This window comes from Mustela erminea, chromosome 5, assembly GCF_009829155.1.
Source record: "Mustela erminea isolate mMusErm1 chromosome 5, mMusErm1.Pri, whole genome shotgun sequence".
Lineage (NCBI taxonomy): Eukaryota > Metazoa > Chordata > Mammalia > Carnivora > Mustelidae > Mustela > Mustela erminea.
The window spans coordinates 83338072-83357917 of record NC_045618.1 but is presented as its reverse complement, the minus strand read 5'-3'; the positions used below and the strand labels follow the sequence as shown (position 1 = coordinate 83357917).

Below are 19846 nucleotides of genomic sequence, written 5' to 3'. Positions count from 1 at the left end.
GGATATACTAAGAATGTACTTTTCTTATAAAAATTATTAGAAGACAATATAATAATACTAAGAGTAATTTTTGTAAGAAAATGGAAAACCATGGTATAAAAAAGCTGATATTGAGCAATGAAATGAGTATAATAAAATATTCTGAATTATTTTTCATATTCTTATAAAATACAATGCTAACATCAAAAGGAATTATTGCAAGTATGAGAAAGAATTTAATTAAGTTAGTAAATTAATAATAACATTAGCTAATAACTAAATCCAAGATTATAATAACAAAAATGGAGGAATAGGGCAGAGGATGCAGAAAAGTCGATTTCTCATTTTAGAAGTGGCATCAGTAAAATGTCAATGCATTGTTATTGGATATAAAGGATATGTTAAAAATATTCCAATTTCCTAGGATAAAAATGAACAAAACAACATGTCTTACAGCAAAACGTTTAAACAAGATTGCAGCGTAAGCTCCATGCATCACTAACACTCAGCCCAGTGCCTGCCACATGGTAGGTTCCAAGAAATATTTACTGAATGAATAAATGAATGAACATGATGAAATAAAAGATCAGCAATCTTAATCAAGAAACTAAATGGGAATGGGCTTCGTGTTTTTACTAAAAGATACAGACTTTCAGATTTCATTAGAATGCAACTTATAAAAAATTTACCTAAAACAATATGCTAAAAAACTGACAACAAAAATGAAAGGCAAGATACATTATAGTGCTTTTAGATACATCATGAAGGACTTCAGGGCACCTAATAGATGAGGAAGGAATAAAGTGAGGGGAGGGTATCTGACTGTACGGTCTCTGATTCAACCTCTTTGATTCAAACCTTTCATCTCTTCACCCTGGTCATTAATTTCAAATAGATAGATAGATAGATAGATAGATAGATAAATAGATAGATAGATAGATTTTATTTATTCATTTGAGGGAAAGAGAGAGCACGAGCAGGAGGGAGAAGAAGACTCCCCACTGAGCAGGGAGCCCGATGCGGGGCTCAATCCCAGGACCCGGAGACCCGAGCAGAAGGCAGATGCTTAACCATCTGAGTCCTCACTGGTCATTAATTTTTACCAAGGGTTTTCTGTATTCCACTTCTCACAGACCTGTACATTGGTTTGTCATCACCGTACCAGCATTTATTGGTATAGTTCTTTCTACTTTTAAATCAGCCAAGTCCCGAGATGCCTAAAACAACTAAAACATATATATTCATGTTATCTGTGCCACCATTCTGAATGAAATTCATAACTAGGAAGACCTTTTCTTTCCCATTTTAGATGAGCATCTCTATCAAATTATAAGGATACTATAATGCTGGAAAGAAAATGGGTACAAAAACAAAGTTGGCTACTGTGGTGCCAAAGGCAATGAACGCCAGTTCAAAAGATGCCTTTGTCCTTCTGAAGCATCATTCTCAATGAAGTAAAACATGACTCTGGGAAAACTGAATTGACTATGTTTTGGAAGTTTTGTGCCACACTGAAAGTGTTGTTTAGAGGAATTAAATGGCATCTATAACTGAATAAATTTATCAAAGGAAAAAGATGCCTACTACAAAGTCACAGAATGCTAGAGGTGAAGGGAATCCTTTCAAACCAAAAACCTAATTTACAAATAAAGAATATCAGGCAAAAAGAACTATTTACTGAGATCACATAGCTGGAAATCCTAGATCATAATGTTGCCAATCAACATGACCCAGTGAAGGTACTCAATAAATACTATTTATTGGTAAATTGTAAAAGAATAATGATTTAAAGTTACAGAAGAGGACTGACAACTCATTATGAACACGAAAAAAAAATAGGAATTTTGCTTATCTTCTTAAATGGAGATCTAATTGTACATGTAAAGCTGTAATCCAGAGAAAGATAGAATGAAGATCTAAAGAGTGTTTACAAAAGGTCAGGGAGAAAGAAAATGGGAAAGAAGACTCTTAGTAGCTATTTTGCCATCTTGTTCAAAAGCTGAAAAGTAGTCTAATGTGAAACTCGTTGATACTCTGGGATCTGGTATACTGCAGCCTAAAAGAGCTGTCCTTTTCACAGGTGAGAGGGGAGATTTCATAAAGAATCTGACATAAAATTTCATAAAGAATCTAGCCATAAATCAAGAGTTGGACGCTTAACCAACTGAGCCACCAAGGCACTCCTATTATCTCCATTTTTAAGATGAGAAACCTAGGGCTTTAAGGAAGATCATGAATTAGAAATAGGTAGAACCACTATACATCTAAGCATCTTGAACCCATTGGTGAATCCTCACTATTATGGGTCAGATGCCTTGTTCCCATCCTATATTTAGATAAGTGGAGAGCATGGAGAAAAGTTTGCAATTCCGTTCTCCCAGTTTCTTCCTTATTTGAGTTTATTAACAATAAAAATAATACTTAATTGTTAGTTTATTAACAATAAAAATAATACTTAACAATAAAAATAATACTTAATAATACTTAATAAAAAGAATTAAGAATTGAAACAGTAATCACAGTGGTTTCAGAGACTAAATGCAGTTCTATTGATTTCCTAAGTAGCCATAAAGTAAAGATGGGTGAGACCTCTCTCTTCTGTCTAGATTAGCATTACAGCCTTTAATTTCCATGAATCTGGTTTACCTGATAGAAGTTACACAAATGACACATATGAAATGAGTATACAGCTATGTCTTTGTATCCTCAACACATTTCCCTTCATAGAAATCATGCAGCATCTTCTGCTAGTAAAAGGTATGCTCAGAAAGAATTATGCCTCTATTGTTTCTTTTTATTTACTTTAAAAGGCTGTACTGGGACTGCTTATAAAAATTTCCTGTGGGTCTTCCCACCACCCCCCAGATGGTAGTGTATATAACATTTATTTAACTCTATCTTTGAATTTAAACCTTAACCCAGTCAAAATTTTTAAAGGCAGTTCTAGATAGTATCCAGTTACTTAAAATTACTAAATTGTTAGATGATAGATTTTTTTACATATGGTGGAAAAAAATATCTGATAAAAGTTTAATTCAGTATTTTCTTTTGATGAAATTACTTGGTTAATATATAAACTTTTAAAAAAAAATTTATCTAAGACATATAGAAAAGATTAAGTCCTGTCTGATGTTCATTGATTTTGAAAGCATTCGCATGCATTTGTCACAGCCAGACTGAATCACTGTAATTCTTTGCAGCTTTGCCAACAACATCATTACAAAGTTTATAATGGCTTCAGGACACAGCAACAGAGATGATCCTGGACGTGCAGGAACCATAGCTTCCTTTCACTTATTTCAAAACTTCCAAAATATTCTCTTCTCTCTTCCAACCTAATCTCCTTAAAAATGTGGGTTGTGGGACGCCTGGGTGGCTCAGTTGGTTAAGCAGCTGCCTTCGGCTCAGGTCATGATCCCAGCGTCCTGGGATCGAGTCCCACATCGGGCTCCTTGCCCCGCAGGGAGCCTGCTTCTCCCTCTGACTCTGCCTTCCACTCTGTCTGCCTGTGCTCGCTCTCGCTCGCTCTCTCTCTGACAAATAAATAAATAAAATCTTTAAAAAAAAAAATGTGGGTTGTGAGGGACACAGGAAGTGTGATTATTTATGGTGGCATTTGATATCGGTTAGAGTGGACACGGGAAATTCCCTCTAACTATCTTGCCTGGATTGGACCAATTTTTTACTTTTGGAAATTATACAGTGAGATTTAGGAAAATATTTCCTCAAGCACGTGAACTGTGTTTAGCTCTTTTATTTACCTCCTTTTTAAAGAAAGCATATTAGTGATATTCCTTTTCAGAGTATCAGTTAGTAATGCCACACATTTGATAGTTAATTTGACTCCCTTTTAAAGACTCTACCTTAAATTTTTGATTTCCAAGATTTAAAACATTGACTGGCTGACTTCCTTCAGCTGGCTGTCAAGTATTCAGAAATGGGAAAAGAACAAGAGTAGGCTACCATTTAATGTGTTCTCCTCTTTTCAGAAACAGATCTTTGACCTAGGGACTGTTGGGTTTACAAAATAGAGACCGATTCTGGAATAGACTTACTAGGCCCAACTATTGGCTCTGTCATTAACTAACTGAATGGCCTCAAGCAAATTACTTGAATTTTCCCTGCCTCTGTTTTCTCGTCTAGAAATACGGGATAATAAAAAACCTGCCTCAGGATGGTGGTAAGGATTAAATAAGCAAATTCAGGTAAAACACTTAGAAACTGTGACTGACATCTTGTGAACACTTGCTCAGTATTAGTTGTCCTTGTTCAAACTGTTAAAAAACATTTCGTTCCTCCTATTGCAATTCTAGCATGGCCTCCTTTCTGAAAAGGAGATGTAGATGTTCCCATGTTATGATAATTTTTGTAATCTAGAGCAGGGCCAGGGACCTAAAGCCAGAGGACCAAATCTGGCCCACCACCTGCTTCTATAAATAGTTTTGTAAATTAGTTTTATTGAACAGACTATATTAATTCATTTTCATATTACTGGTGGCCACTTTTCCAGGACAGCAGCAGAGTTGAGTAATTGTGACAGAGATTGTATTATCTATCCTTTTACAGAAAATGTTTGCCAACTCTTGATTTAGAGGACAACAAGGTTTCAATGTTTATTTTGAAGGATTGGTAAATGACTGGATGGGAGAATACTGGAATTTGAACCCAAAGACCATGGCTTTTGCTCTGTCTCTGATGCTAGTTGCTGTGTGGATTCAAACAAGTCATGCTGAATGACCTCTCAAAGCCATTATTTTTATGAATGATAAACTCAAAAGTTTGTCATTCATAAAAATAAATAAAAAAACCCATAAGAGAGTGATCATAATTTTTACCTTACATAATTAGTGTAAAGTTTAAGTAGAATAGCTTGGGTAAAAGTGCTTGGTTCAATTTAAATTGCTAAGCAAATGTGGGGCATTAATCATTGCCAAGCTTACCAAATCTACTCCACTCATTCACCTTCTTGATGACAGAGCCTCTTGGCAGCTCTAAACTTGTCCTTCCCGGGCTGGTTCTGGGCCCAGTCCAGCGCCGCCCCCTCTTTGAGCTAGTAGTATTGAATAATTTCTCCCCAATTTGAGTCTTTAGAATAATGAATTCAGTTATGGAATACAAGGAATGTATGATTAAACAATTACTTTCTCTTTGAAGGATCATCGTTAAAGAGTAGTGCTTTCCAGCTAAAGGCCTTAAAGCTGTGCGTGCATGTGCACGTACACACGCATACGCGCGTGCGCACACAGATACACACACACACGCAGCTCTAAGGGGCCCGTTGCCAGCTGACCTCATTAAATCTCTGACATGCTCTCCACATTTGATTGTAATCGTTCACACCTTCATGTATCTCCCCATGCTGGGCTTTGACTCTTTCTTAGGTAGAATTTTGCCTTGTGTCTCATCCCCCATTTATCACCCTTACTGCCTTTGAGAGAAATAATACATTCCGCAATTGCTTTTTCTCTTCTTCTGAATACTTGAGATCCTGATCCTTTTTCTCATCCCAGACCGAACTCTAAGAAGGAAACAGTTGAGACTACAAAGTGATGGGTTCTCCTTTTCATAAGCAGCACCCTCCCACCCCGTTTTCCTGGGCAGCGCACTATAGCTTATCTGTCATTGCTCTGGGTGCATACAAAAGAATTCATTCTGTTAGAAGCCTGCGATTTCAGAGAATGGAGAATCATAAAGCTAAGTCCTATGGATAGAGCCTATCTTCAGTGTGACCAATGACAGTAGAAGACATTTGGGAACACACAAGAAGAGAAATGTGCCAAAGAGCTCCATACTTAAGGTTCTTCAATAACTCCTATCTCAAGGTGCCTCGGTGGCTCAGGGGGTTAAGCCTCTGCCTTCAGCTCAGGTCATGATCTCAGGGTCCTGGGATAGAGTCCCGCATCAGGCTCTCTGCTTGGCAGGGAGTCTGCTTCCCTCTCTCTCTCTCTGCCTCTCTGCCTACTTGTGATTTCTCTCTGTCAAATAAATAAATAAAATATTTAAAAAAATAACTTTTATCTGAGAGGCTTTATCACTTAGAAGGCAAAGGTTATCTGGTCTTTGGATTTGTGGTAAGTAAGAAGTTTTTATTCTGCATATGCTTATTATCAATTATGATTCTGGCAGGTTATAAACATTATGTTACATTATTATTATATTGCAAACATTTGGTTTAATTCATCCAATGAATGTGGTAATATACAGAACACTTGATTAATCATACACTAAGCACTAAAGAGTAAACAGCTCAGAAATATTTAAAATTCTGGCAAGGAAAGACATTTATTCCAACAGACAAGCGTAAAGCTTTCTTACAAAACAAAAAAGAAGTGCCATCATGCTGGGTCCACTTAGCTGATCTCATCAAACTCCTCAAGCTCAAACTTTAGAAGGGACTAAAGTTTCAAGGGATACAGAAAAATTATCAGGGCGCCATAATCTCAAAAAAGTTTGAACATTTCAATTTAAAAAGTGACACATGCTAAAGAAGTTTACACTGATACAATACAAAAATGTAAAATAAAAACACAAATATTTTCACCTCCCAAGAACTTCAGTAGCTAAATCTATTTGCTATTCTGGCCAAACTGCTGAAGATTGTGGCTGAAAAACCAACCACAAAGACACAGTGACATTTAGTTCCATCCTGTTTTTCCCTTTGAGTCATCTGGCATTGAAGGGCATTCAGTAAATATCAATAAATCTCAATTTTGCATAGTAGTTCAGAGGTTTTAGAGTCAGCCTAATTCTGTCTGACTTAAAACCTAATTCTACCACTCATATGTGGCCTTGGACACACAAAACTTAACCTCCATATACCTGTTTCCATAGGAATATCCTGCAAAATCAAGATCCTTATACCAACTTCATAGGTTGCTATTAGCATTAAATGAGATATATGTATATACTCATGATGGAATATCATACAGTTGTCAAAATAAGTGAATTACAGCCATACTCAAAGACAGGAATGAATCTTGGCATTATAATATTAAATGAAAAAGGAAGTCTTAAAAGATAACATATAGCATGATTACCTTTTAATAAAGTTAAAAACAACTAAAATCAAAAATATTCTTTCCTACCAAAGGAAAGCAAGGGCACAAAGAATATTGGGTTTATGATTATCTTAAGTGAGGAGAGGAGGGGATAGAATAAGGCTGGGAAACCATATGGGGAAATAAACATTATCATCAAAGTCCTACCTTTTGGGGGGAGGGGTAGAAAATTTCTGTATTTATTATATTATTTTAAAAACAGCTAAATATCCAAGAGTGGGGTATAAAAGCAGTTAGTTCATAAATAGTGACATGGAAAACATAAAAATTCTCTAAGAAAAATACTCTTTGAAAAAAGAAATAAAATAGCAAAAAGCATGTGATAGTCTCTGGTACTTTTGAAATGAAAATTTTAGGATTATTTTTGGGGGCTAAAATGCACATGGTAAATAATGAATTATGTGCAGTGGATATTTCCATCATGGCTAGAAAGTATTACCAAATGACTAGGACACCTAGGAACTATCTAATGATACAGAAGGCTAGAGATTCCTCTCTGTCTCTTCCTGTTTCCCTGTTTCTGAAACTCTTAAATTTGCTTCTAGGATAGCTGAAAATCATGCTGATGACCCTATACAAAGCCAAAGCATAAAGCTAATGTCTTTTGGAAGCATCAGCAAAATTAATGCAGAACTGCTTTTTCCATTTATAATAATAATAAAAGTGGAAGGGGGGTTGTTTTTAAATAAATAAATTTTAAATCTATGAAATACGGTGGTAGGCAGGTATATAAATAATTGTAGTAACAAACTTCCCGTTATTATTTCCCATTATTATGTAACCTTTTGGGATTTATAATATTAAGAGAGTCCTATCCCTTAAATGTACCATTACGAAAAGTAGAAATAATAATTTACGTATGTAAACGCGTAACTGGGTGAGATAAATACTATCACTATCCCATTTTATAGATGAAGAAATTAAGACACCAAGGAATAATACAAGAAATATGACCAAGGTCACACATTTGTCTGGGGCCATTAACTGGTTCACTAAAGCTATGATATAGATACTACAGAGAAAAATATATTTCACATAATCCAGCCTAGTAATGACCAGGATGCTTTATAAGGTGCAGGTAATGTTCAAATACCTGAAGACTCCACCTCCCTGCAATGGGGGGTCAGGGCAAGACAAGTAGAGATGAAAAACAAATCTTCCCAATATAAGATTTTAGTTAGGAAAACCCATTTGCCTTGGAAGAGGCTTTCATTTAATTTCCAAGTTTGGTCTTGTCAATTGGACAGCAGAAGAGGAGGTTTTCAACCAAAACTGTCCGCAGGTGTGTAATGCAGGCAGTTTATTGGGAAGTATTGTGGTCTTACCTTTGAGGGCTTCTCCTCCGGGGCTATGCAGGTGAACAAGGTGAGCCTGCTTGTCTGGCAGATGGAAGGTGAACCACATTTGACTGAATTCTCTGATCGATCGCTGGAAGATTGCAGGGCTTCGAGGGGATGGCGGGGCATGGGGTTGGGGACTGGGGGGCTGAATAAAATCTGGTCCTGGAAGGCTTTGCAAAGAAACAGTTGCTTGGTCCTAAGAAATTCCTTCTTTCTTGGTTTTCTCCTTTCTCCTCTTTGAGACCATTCATGCCAGAGGGTTTCTTGCCACCCAGTTCATACCCTATTACCCCAAAGCCTCGGACTGACAACAGCCAGAGCCCAAATAGTCACCGCATTTACAGGAGGATTCAGGTAGTACAGGCTGGCGTAGGCAATAAAAGAAAATACTCAGATTCTAAACTGCTTTTCAGTAGATACGGCATAAACCATGGAGACAAAGGGGTAAATGCTGCTTCTTCGTGGACACACAGTGAATGCGCACACGCTGTTTGGCTGAGGTTGGCGCTTTCCAACGATGGAATGTGCCTGTCATGGAGGAACCTCTCACTTTATGTCTTCCCTTCGTAAGTAGTTGATTCTCTCTTATATAAAAATTATGTTTCCTTTTGTTAGCACTAATGGTCTTCAATTAAATCACGTGCTTTTATCGTATCAATTTATGGAAGTATTTTTAGCCATATTATTTATGGAACATTTAGGTCTGCCTCTCCAAGTCCTCAGTAATCTTTAGTGTTTGCTGGTCTGCTTTTAATTTATCAAACCCTCCCTCCACAGGCATTGCACAAAACACACAAGCAGCAGCGATCTCCCCTGTACAATGTGTGTTTGATAGGCTTAATGTTCATCTTTATACACACACAGACGTTGGCATACAAGAAATGTGGAGGGTGTCTATAAATCCAAGGAAACATTTAAGTGCACAGTGATACATAGATACATGGGTATCATACTTTATGTACTTGATAAATATTTCATCCCTACCATAAAGAAAGCTTTTTATCAACTTTGATTGTTTTTTTATTACCTTAAAGTATTGCAGTTGTTTCTCAGCATTCATTGTTCCTTCCTTTTCTTGTCTCAGGCAGGAATTGAAGATGAAAAGCTCTGTATCTCTTAGCCACCCTTTCAGTTCTTTGATCCTGACCTCCAGCTGCCTTACCAGGTTTCCGCTTTCGGGAGAGAGCAGGTCACGTGGACCAGACCCACTGTGTCCTGCCATTGTGTCCTGGATCTTCTGTCTGAGGGTTTTCTAATGCATCCGATGAAAAACAAAAACAAAAAACAAAAAACCACAAACAAGAAAACAAAAACATATATTAGCTTCAGTACCAAAAATGTACCACAGTTTGGTTAGCAGCAAGGGCCACCTGGAAGGTGTCCAGCTGCACCTGCCACCTCACAACGGACATTCATTTCAGATGAGCTCATTGTTCCATTTAGGATTTTCGAATTCTTGAGCAGTGTGTGTTGTTCTGACTACCACTAGAGGCTTAAGAAGACCTCATTCACTTATAATTTCCTTTAACAGGAAGGAAAAGTTCACCATGGTCACTGATGAAAATTCATTTGAATTCTCATGACAGGAGTTTACAGTAAAATATTCTCTGCATAACATTTTCAGGAGATAGAAGTCTGAGTTTAATCAATATACTAAAGAGGCCAAGAGTAGATTGTGCATGGAGAATTAAATTCCCTTTCTTTTTGGTTTCATAAAGTACAATTTTCCCCAACTATATGACTGAGGGCTGTTCAGAAGGGGTAGCTTCCTTGGTGCTGTTGTTGCATTTTACCTGACTTGGAAAATTGTTCAATCCCACAATTCTTCTCACTTTGCATTTCTGGATGCTAGACTTTCTAATATACGTGTCAAAGTAAGTCCCAATCCACTTAGAAGCCTTCTTAGATTAACCACTATGGCATGAAAGTGCAGCTGAGAGGGATTTTTTTTTTGTGTGTGGAAAACACTCTGGAGAATCAGTAGGAGTTAATCTATAATGATGAATTAAACCTACAAAAATAAGCTTTAAAACACAAATAAAATTAAGTCAACAAACATTCATTTGCTGTGTAGTGTTCTGTAAATAGTATCTTTAGGAGATCATAACAGAAAAATTGCCTTTCTTGGCAACACCCTTGTATTTTCATGGTGCAAATATTGATAATTTGAAGACCCTCAGTGGAATCCAGATTTAGCTATTGTTTTTATGCTGTGACAAAAGTAGCAGCAGGAGGTGAAATCAATGCCCTTGGAGGGTAGGGTCACAAAAAAGAATTTATTGCCACTTTTTTGTTCTGGAACAGTTTGCAATCATAAATTCTTCATAAACAGAATACTTCAGAGAATGGTCCGTCTTCATAAATATACGACAGAGGACATCAATTTCATTTAATTCACAATTTGTGTCAGCACAGCAGATGCCAATGCCTGCCTTGATAGGGTTGTTTAATATGCAATTGAGACAGAGTAATATGCAGCACAGGGGACAAAATTTCACAGATTAAACTGTACGCACCACTGACATTTCATTCTAATGTATTTCCATTCCACACTGTTCACCTTAGATGAAAGTAATATTAAAAACCATATCCCTCTATTTTACTATTGTTAGAAGTTAAAATCCTTGTCTTTAAATTTTTTTCATGCCAATTAAAATGTAATCATGCCAATTAAAGCAGGATGCCTGATGGTGTTAGTGTGGCATAGGTTTTGTTAGAATTTTCCTTCCACCATTCGCTCCCCCTGAATCATTACAAAACTCTGCATATTGTCCTCAAATGGTATTTTTGTCAAAATGGCAACCCTTTTTCAGGTATCTGACTCACGAAGGATAGCTAAATACTCTCTTTTTTGGGATGTTAGGATGATTTAAAATTTTTGTTGAGGAAGCAATATACATGACATTAAACAATTTTCAAAAAAAGATGACTGTCAGTTACTTCTCAAATTAGAAATAGGTATGTGAAAATACAACATAAACTATTGCTCCTTCTATCAAGCATATAAAGTTGCTGATCTCATCTGTTTTGTGAAACAACCCTTTAAAAATGTCGTACGCTAACCACATTTCTCCTGCAGGAGATCAATGAATTCTGTGGAATTCGGTAGGCTCCAATTTAAATCACCATATTATAAAGCGGAAGCCATTAATTACTATTAAAAAGTAATGCTAACAGTAGGCCAGAAGAAAAACTTTCAATGTTCTAAGTTACTTTGCACAAGGGTAGAGTGTCGTGAATTTAGATGAGAAAGCAAGGATTTAAACTTGCAGTTTTTTAATCACCTAGATTAAGTATGGCATAAACCGAACACTGGCATTCCTCCAAGTCATCAAGGTACACGGAGAGCTTTTTATTCAAAATATTTTTGGAGTATTATTTCTTTAAAATTAAAAAAAGGCAGGCAATAGAAGGCATGCAAAATTATGCTCCATAACTGACACCACCCATACTTTGCTGTTATAATTAATCATTTAAGTAATTGACAAATTTAGCTTACCCTTGATTTGAAGTGAAGGCAATTTAGGGGAGAAGTTGATGAAAAAATACAGTTTAACCTCTCTCTCTCAGCTGTCTTCCAACAAAAGGACGGCACTGTCTCCTGCACAGTGCCATCCTGGTCTCTGGTTAACAGAATCTCTATATTGCCTTTTTGCCAGATTCTTGCATCTCAGTCTTTGGCTGAGACCCAGCCCATCATTGCGTGAAATGAATTACACGAAACTTTTTTTTTTTTTGGCTTTTGTTAAAAGTGAGCTGGAAATTGAGGCATAAAACAGAGGCTGATTTCATTCTGCAATTCAGATTTGGGTCAGATTTGCATCTTTGTTTTGGTGGCTTTAGTGTGACTTGAAAGCTGTAGTGACAACTCCACTTTTCATCTGAAGGGTACAGTAAATAGTTAAACAGTGGATGTCTCTAACATGTACCTTCAGAATAAATTCTATTAACATTCATTCAAGCATGACAGTCAGTGTATATCAGATATACTGTATTATAGTTGACTTGGTGCATACCCATAATACATGGCATATTTTACTTACTTTTTTATGTATTAAAGAACCAAAATTATTAAAATCTGAGAGGAGACAAGCTCAGAGTAAAAAAAAAAAAAAAAAAAAAATCAACAGAAGAGGAAAAGCAGTGTTTTTCCCTCATAATAGCATAAATAGCTTGTTTGAAATGTAGGTAGTGAATTGAAAGAGAGAGATATTTGTGCTTCAAATTAGAAATCAGACAGATAGAGTACTTCACTACACAAAAAATGTACACATAACCTACAAACAGTAATAAAAATGCAAATACCCCAAGCAGTTCCCATTTTTCATTAATTGAATCCACTTTTTCAAGGAGATCATTTGGTAGTAAAACGCCACCTTTCTTCAGAGCTTCAACCTTACTAAGCAGCTCCGTCTTTTTCAGGTCCCTGATGGTCATTTCAACACTGTATCGCTAAAACGAGAAGAGAGAAAGAGAGATATCATTAGGAAGACAGGTGTTCTTAGAAAATCTTTGAGCACAGAGTTACTGATGCTCATGGCTGTTAAAAGTTTTTGTTTCCAATAAAATGTATGGGGAGGCTAAGCCCAAGTACCTTCAGAAGGTGAGGAATTTCACCGAAAACAGTTCAAACATGTATATTCACACATACATAAACATTCAAGGAATTCCATTTAATTGACTAAGATTTATGTCATCTTATTATTTTTTTTGAAGATTTATTTATTTCATTTTATTTTGAGAGCGAGAGCAAGGAGGGGAAGGGCAGAGGGGGAAAATCTTTCAAGCAGACTCCCAGCTGAGCAAGAAGCCTGACTTGGGGCTTGATCCCACAACCCAGGACATCATGAACCAAGCCAAAAGACTCAGATGTTTAACTGACTGAGCCACCTTAACTGACAGATTTATGTCATTTTAAAGTAAAGTTTACATAGACATTTGATCTTTCATGTAAAATATTCCACATAGGAAAATACCTGGTCCAAGAGGATTTAATATTACAGTTAATTTCAGTCACTATTTGGCTCCAGAGTGCTGCCCATCTCTCATCTCCGCCCCACAGAGGACTGGTAGTATAGGGTAGTACAAATAAAAAGATCCCCCAAGATTGTGTGACCTTCATCCTGCATTCTCAGTGAATATTTGCCACCCCCCCCCCACAATTTTTCTTTTATTTAAAAACTGTGTGGGCTTGATAAAAGGTACATATAGAGGAAAAAAAGAGCAAACCAGTGCTTTGGAAATGGTTACAAATCTATGCTTCTTTATTGATGACCATAAAATGTCCCCAAACATCATAATTGACTACAGACACTTCTCCCCCATTATACATTGTATTCTAACAAACTGCCAGGTGAGTCTCTGCTAGAAGATGTTTTTCTAGAGATAATCTAAGTGCCATTTAATATGGCACTAACTACAGTGATTTTTTTCAAATAACTCTGTGGATAACTTCATAGTTAGAAAGCCTTATATTACGAATAACTATATATGACTGTGGCTATATTTTTTTAAATGTACTACACAGAAAATCACCTGTGAGTAGAAAACTAGATTCTGGTTAAAATATTACACATATTTTACGACTTTTTAGCACATTTCCAAAATATAATGGCAATCTCCTTTTTTTTTTTTTTTTTTTTGAGGTGCATAAATTGGGCCACTGAGGCCCTTGGTAGTATAGCTCCATTGCTCTAACTGAGCCAAGATGAGCACATTATCAGATCTAATCAGAAAAGCTTTTGTCTGGGCAAAGCAGCAAATTAGCCAAGTTCAAAACAGGCCCAGGCATGTTATTCACTCTGAAAACACGATATTCCGTAAGACCCCAAACTAAAATACAATTGGAAGCAGCTTAAAGGAAAAGAAGGTGTGAGCTCCTTGTTTTGGGTAATAGACCCTCAGCATTTACAGGCATATGTTTGCATACTTTTACTTTCCGATTTTAATCTTCCATTTACACTAAACATGCACATCATTTGTATTATGTAAACTTCTCCAAATGTTAGTCATTTGTAGATCACAGAACAAAATCTTTCAAATGAGGTGATTTAAAGCATTTCATCTTTTGTTGATCAGGGTGTCAAAGTGCCCAAAATTACATGAATATGCATAATGAAAAAAATTAAGAATTTTTTTAGAGCTCCTCCAGAATTTGACCCATGATACGTGGGAGATTCTGATTGCATTTTCTAATGCCAGGTGATTACCAGGACCCTGTCACTCCAATATTTAAATAACACACTGGCCGCTGGAGTTTTGTGGACAAAAGACTCAACAAGTATTCTAGAAACCTAGATAGTGTTTTATTTATCAGAGTGATGATTGAGGAGAGGGCAATCTGCTTTCTGTAATCAGATTCCCATCTAAAGATGATGCTGCTGACAAAGATTTACATAATTAATCTGGTAAGACTTCTTTGACATAATATTGGGGAAACCAGCATTTCAGGCAGGCAGAAGAATCCTATTCAAATCTTTTGCTTATGCCACGTGCACTGACAGAAGGAGTCCTCGGGCTGTGCCACCTGGGAGCAGCTTCAACCAGTTATCACTGTCACTTATGACAAGCCCATCCCCTCTCTTTACCCCAACTTTTAACGGCTCCCACACAGCAGATCAGTCAAGGCAGAGAATAGTTTAGATTTGTCCCATAAAAATGATAATCTAGTAATAATAAAAAATATAAAAAGCAATTAATTTCATTTTAGACATAATAAAATAACTTTCTCTAAGAAACGTGGTATAAGTAAGTAGCCCCGGCAACAGCTATTATAAAAGATTATTACACTAAAAACCCTTGTATTTATGTATGCTCCCTGTCGTGTCACCATGTAACCTACTATATAAATAGCTTGATTAAAGATGTGATTGATGAACAATGCCTTCAAACTATGAAAGCTAAGAGAATCCAGCTAATTGTTAGGTCTGTTGGTATGTGCACAAGAGCTACTTGAATGTCATGTAATTTAAGGCAAAAATATTGATTTTAATTTTTGAGACACTCCGAAGGTTGAATCTAGGACGATCTAGGACCTCAAGTCACATATGGATGTAATGATGCTGGAGGGTAGTTTTTGTTGAGGCTCAAGACATTTCACTCTTCTCTCTTCAACATCTTTTCATAGCCTTAGATGGGGAGAATCAACTGCCAGCTCCATCAGTTCTCAGTCATCCTATCAAGTAGGCTACTTTCTCCTGTGGTGAAAGGATAATTTAATCTTCATATTCATTTCACCCACAGCAGTAAGTGAGCAGAGGCTGCCCCATTGTGTCCTAGAGTCTGGGGATATTATGATAGAGACTACTCTTCAATAGCCAAAAATGAGATTAACAAAGTTAAAGTCAGATGGCTTTTCTTGAGTGCTAAGGTAAATAAGCATCCCGTATTTAATTTCCCCACAGCACCTGCTGTGGGCCTCTCTGTCTAGTCAAAAATAAAATATACTCTATTGAAAGGGCATATTTACATTATTGAGTGTATTTGCTTGGCCAATTCAATTTTGACTAATGAAGCCTCCTAATAGATACGTGAATGATCTAAATTAAAGATGCAGCCCCCTCCTATCCTAAATGTCACTCCTGTGTGTATAGAAGGTATATAAGAAAACTTTAAAAACAAAGTTAAAAATAACCACAAACACGAGCTTCCTGTTTCAATCAAAAATTAAAGAAGTTTTTAGAAATCCTTATTCATTGCTTACTTTTTATAAAAACACAAGTGCTAAAATTGAATTATAAAACAAAGCCTATAAAAACAGGGATTTCTGAAGTAAATATAATTAGAAATGCATAAAGACTTGATTGAGATAACTTTTTTGACAGTTATGCTAAGGGTTCTTTTCCCTCCTAAAATCTTTTTTTTTTTTTTTTTTTTTTTGTTAAAAATCACACCAAAAATTCTGCCCAAATGGAGACTGGAACAATGCCTTGAAACAGTGTTAATTGTCACCATGGAAACCAGAAGAATAAGCCATTTTGAAACTGGTATAGAAGGCACACATTGAGCAACTCAAGCATTTTTCTGCCTCCCTCAATGTTAAAGAACAAGATGCCTTGTCACTGTGAGGTCAGAGAAAGAAAGCATCATGAAAGGGTTGTAGATGCTCACTGTCTGGTAAATAAAAAAAAATAGAAAATAAACTACATACAGCTAATGCTTTAAGACTCTACCCAGTGAATCTTTTTGAAATAGAAAGATCATCAAAAGATGGCCAGGATGGGGGGGATGGATTCCACCTAAGCAAAACTTCAGGGCTATATTATGTGAACCTTGCCCCCAAAGCTCCCTGGGAATTCTGCTGTTGTAATAAAACTTCAGAAGAGGAAAGAAAAAAGGCAGCATGATGGAATTCAAAATAATGCTCTAAAAGCACACAGAGAGATTAAGACATCCATTGTAAGACTTTTGTATGGTGCTTCTGTTGGTTATGCTGAAAAGAGACCAGACATTGCTGAGCAGAGAGTGAAGTTTGGGCTACGAGAAAACACAAGAATTAAACCAAAGAGTTTTCTTGATTATTAGAATAGGGCTGTCCGAATCTGTGTCTTCAGGGTTGGAGCATTTATATCTTAAGCCATATTTTTGAGCTTTATGTGACTTTCTATTAGGAAGAGTTAAGGCAAGGAGAATGATTTAGTTATTAGAATAACAAGTTTGAGTATCTTTCCCAGGGCAAAGTAATACCACAAACACCTGTGTATCCAGCATAATCTCCTTTTCTCGAAAACTCACAACAGAAAGATAGAGAAAATACAGCAAGGGGGAAAAAATTGTATTTCAGCCTATTTACCAGAAAGCATATGCTAGGAATATACCAGATCACCAAACTACTGGTAAAACGGTACGTGAAAATGCGCATTTTTGCACAAAACTACAGAGATGCGTCTGTCTGTGACTCCCGTATTGTGCTTTCTGGCTAGTGTTTGCCCTCCTCATGCGAGGCTTCATGGTGGCCCCTCAGCAAGTCCATGCCTAATGCCATTCAGTGGCGAACAAAGAGTCTTTTTACATGAAAGTCCAGGGTCCACGGCTCAGCTGTACATGCCCCCGAGTGCAGGAATCTGCTAGAGGCCAGCGAGTCCCTGCAGTAGCTCGGGCGCTGCCCCCTTTTCCAGAACACCAGTGTCCAGCCCATCACCACGCGTGAGTTTCACATGGAGCCAATATCACCATCACTTCAGGAAGGTGTGCAAGACAGAAGAGGGCTCAAGCCCAAGACAAATAATAGTCGTTATTTCTTGCAAACTCTTTGTATTTTACCATTAGCAATTTATGGCGAATAATCGCACAGTGAAATTATAGAGACTCCTACAATTGTCCTTGTAAATTAATAATAGGCTTTCTTGATTGGGATAAATTTGCTGCTGAGCCTTTGGAAAAATTAAAAAGTGCAATGTCATTTAAAATTGCCAGAACTCGCACAGCAAATTACATCTGAGGTTAAGAATTGAGTTTTACCCCCTCTTCCAGCTTATTCCATTTGCATGATCTGGAAATCACATTACATTGGCCATGTATTGTTAATTGGACATAGATTGCATTATCTTTAATATAAATCAAACTACAAATATTAAAATGAATTGCAAATTCCCTAATAGAAGATCATAAAACAATCTTTTTTAAAGTATCTCCCATTAATAATTTAATTCCAATTATATCACTCAGAAAACTTAAGTAGGAAACCTGGCAACTTATTTCTCCAATCATTTCTTTTACATAACAAATACCTAAGCCTTTGAAAATAAATACCCAGGGCAAAATTCATTGTTATAGAAGAAAAATAAAAACATCAAGAACTGAAAACTTTTCATTCTGATTTCCTGTAAAATACTGCATAAGAACCCCCAGCCCGCCTGTCTGGTCCCTTCCCCACCTATGTCAAGGGTCAGAAAGAAGTCTCCACAGAGATCTAACTAAGTTCCTAGAACTATTGTAATCTTACTCTCAAAAATTATAAAATTGATTATTATTCTTTTATTTATTTTTAAAAGGTTCTCTAGCCCCTCAGATTTCCCTATAAATCTGCTATCTTTCTGAAGCCTTTGCATGGCCTTTAATGAGTTTATATTAAATATTTAATACTGTTTAGGGCATATCCACTACTACCCAAAACAGTTATATTCCCAGCAGTCCCACTGTTTCAGGCAGAGGACTTGATTGATCCTCCTAGCCTGAATTGAGTAGAATGAAAAGAAGCAGTTGGAAAATAGCAGCAATCATTTAATGCAGATGACCTCTGACAGCCTCGCAGCTCTTCTATCTGAACAGAAATTTGCATGGGGTCTCTGTGCAGAGGAACAATGTAACCTAAATGGTAGACAATCTTTATTCTAATGAAGTGGGTGTCAAGGTCAATGTAAAACTGCAATGATAAATGGTGCACCACTAGGCAAGAGAAGTTGCATAGGCATTGTAGTGCTTTCACATTAATTGAAGACTGAAATGCACTGCGTGAAAAGCACAAGCCTCTCTTTTCACCATAATGTGTTAATGCGCCAATGCCGAAATGATTTCTTCAAGATGCTTGCCTGTTGACACATATCTTATTGCAAAAATAACGCAAATGTGGGATTATGGCAAAAAAATGGACATTTTTAGAATTTAGCTTTTGCCTGGGACAGAATTACAAAAACCTAAATAAAATGTCCCCAAACAAGTCCTGACACCTAATGTAATTCCTTTGATCCCCTTTTCTTTTCTTTTTCTATTTAGACCTGTCTTTAATTAGTTTCAACCAGGCAACCTTTATGGACCCCTTCGCTGGGTACTTTCATACTGAGCTAACTGTAAAAAAGGACCAAAGAAAGGAGAATCATTCAAATATTTTTTCTTCTCACTTCTAAGTTTTCTGCTTAGTCTGCAGTTAAGATCTTCAGGTATTGTTTGTCCTGAGTGAAAATGTAGGAAAAGCCTATGGTTTGTAAAAGAAAATAACTATTTTCTAGTGTGAGAACTAGAAAACTATAATCTGGCCGTGTGACATTGCCAAAATGACTATACGGCAATAATTACACCATTTCTTCAGTTGATCTAGCAATTTTGTGGCAGCCAATTTTTTTCGTTATATAAAAATAAGGACTGTAAGCTGCTTTAAAAAAAATCCTGATCTACTTAAGCCTGTCTAGGGGACATTGTTTGCTAATACACTCATTAGCAACCAAGCATTTTAACTTCATCAATTAAACAGGAAATGGAGTTGCACCATTAGTTTCACAATTTGCTAAAATACTGATAAGAGCATATTACAAACCATTTGAGAAACATTTTCAGGCTCAACCCATAATATGTCATAAACTCCATGCATTTTTAAGGTTGACTTTTTTTTTTTTCCCCTGATTCCGGTAGATGTAGCCACCTTTCTAACACTAAGCTTCCTGCTACAAATAGATTTTTAACAATGGAATTACAGTTATACTAGTCAGAAACAGTGAGCGGGTCTTTTGGTCTGTAGTCTTGGTGACTAGGAGG

At 36.6% G+C, this 19846-nt stretch overlaps 1 protein-coding gene across 5 annotated transcripts in view; it reads right to left on the bottom strand.

Moving 5' to 3' along the window:
* Nucleotides 1-19846, bottom strand: part of AKAP6 (A-kinase anchoring protein 6) — a 521710-nt gene that overhangs the window by 67536 nt on the left and 434328 nt on the right. For all 5 annotated transcript variants that reach the window (XM_032344004.1, XM_032344008.1, XM_032344005.1 and 2 more), the window contains 2 exons: nt 12683-12829; nt 9405-9629 (listed from right to left, as the gene is read on the bottom strand). In XM_032344004.1, the coding sequence (XP_032199895.1) occupies nt 9405-9629; nt 12683-12829 (372 nt within the window). The remainder of the gene's footprint in view (nt 1-9404; nt 9630-12682; nt 12830-19846) is intronic.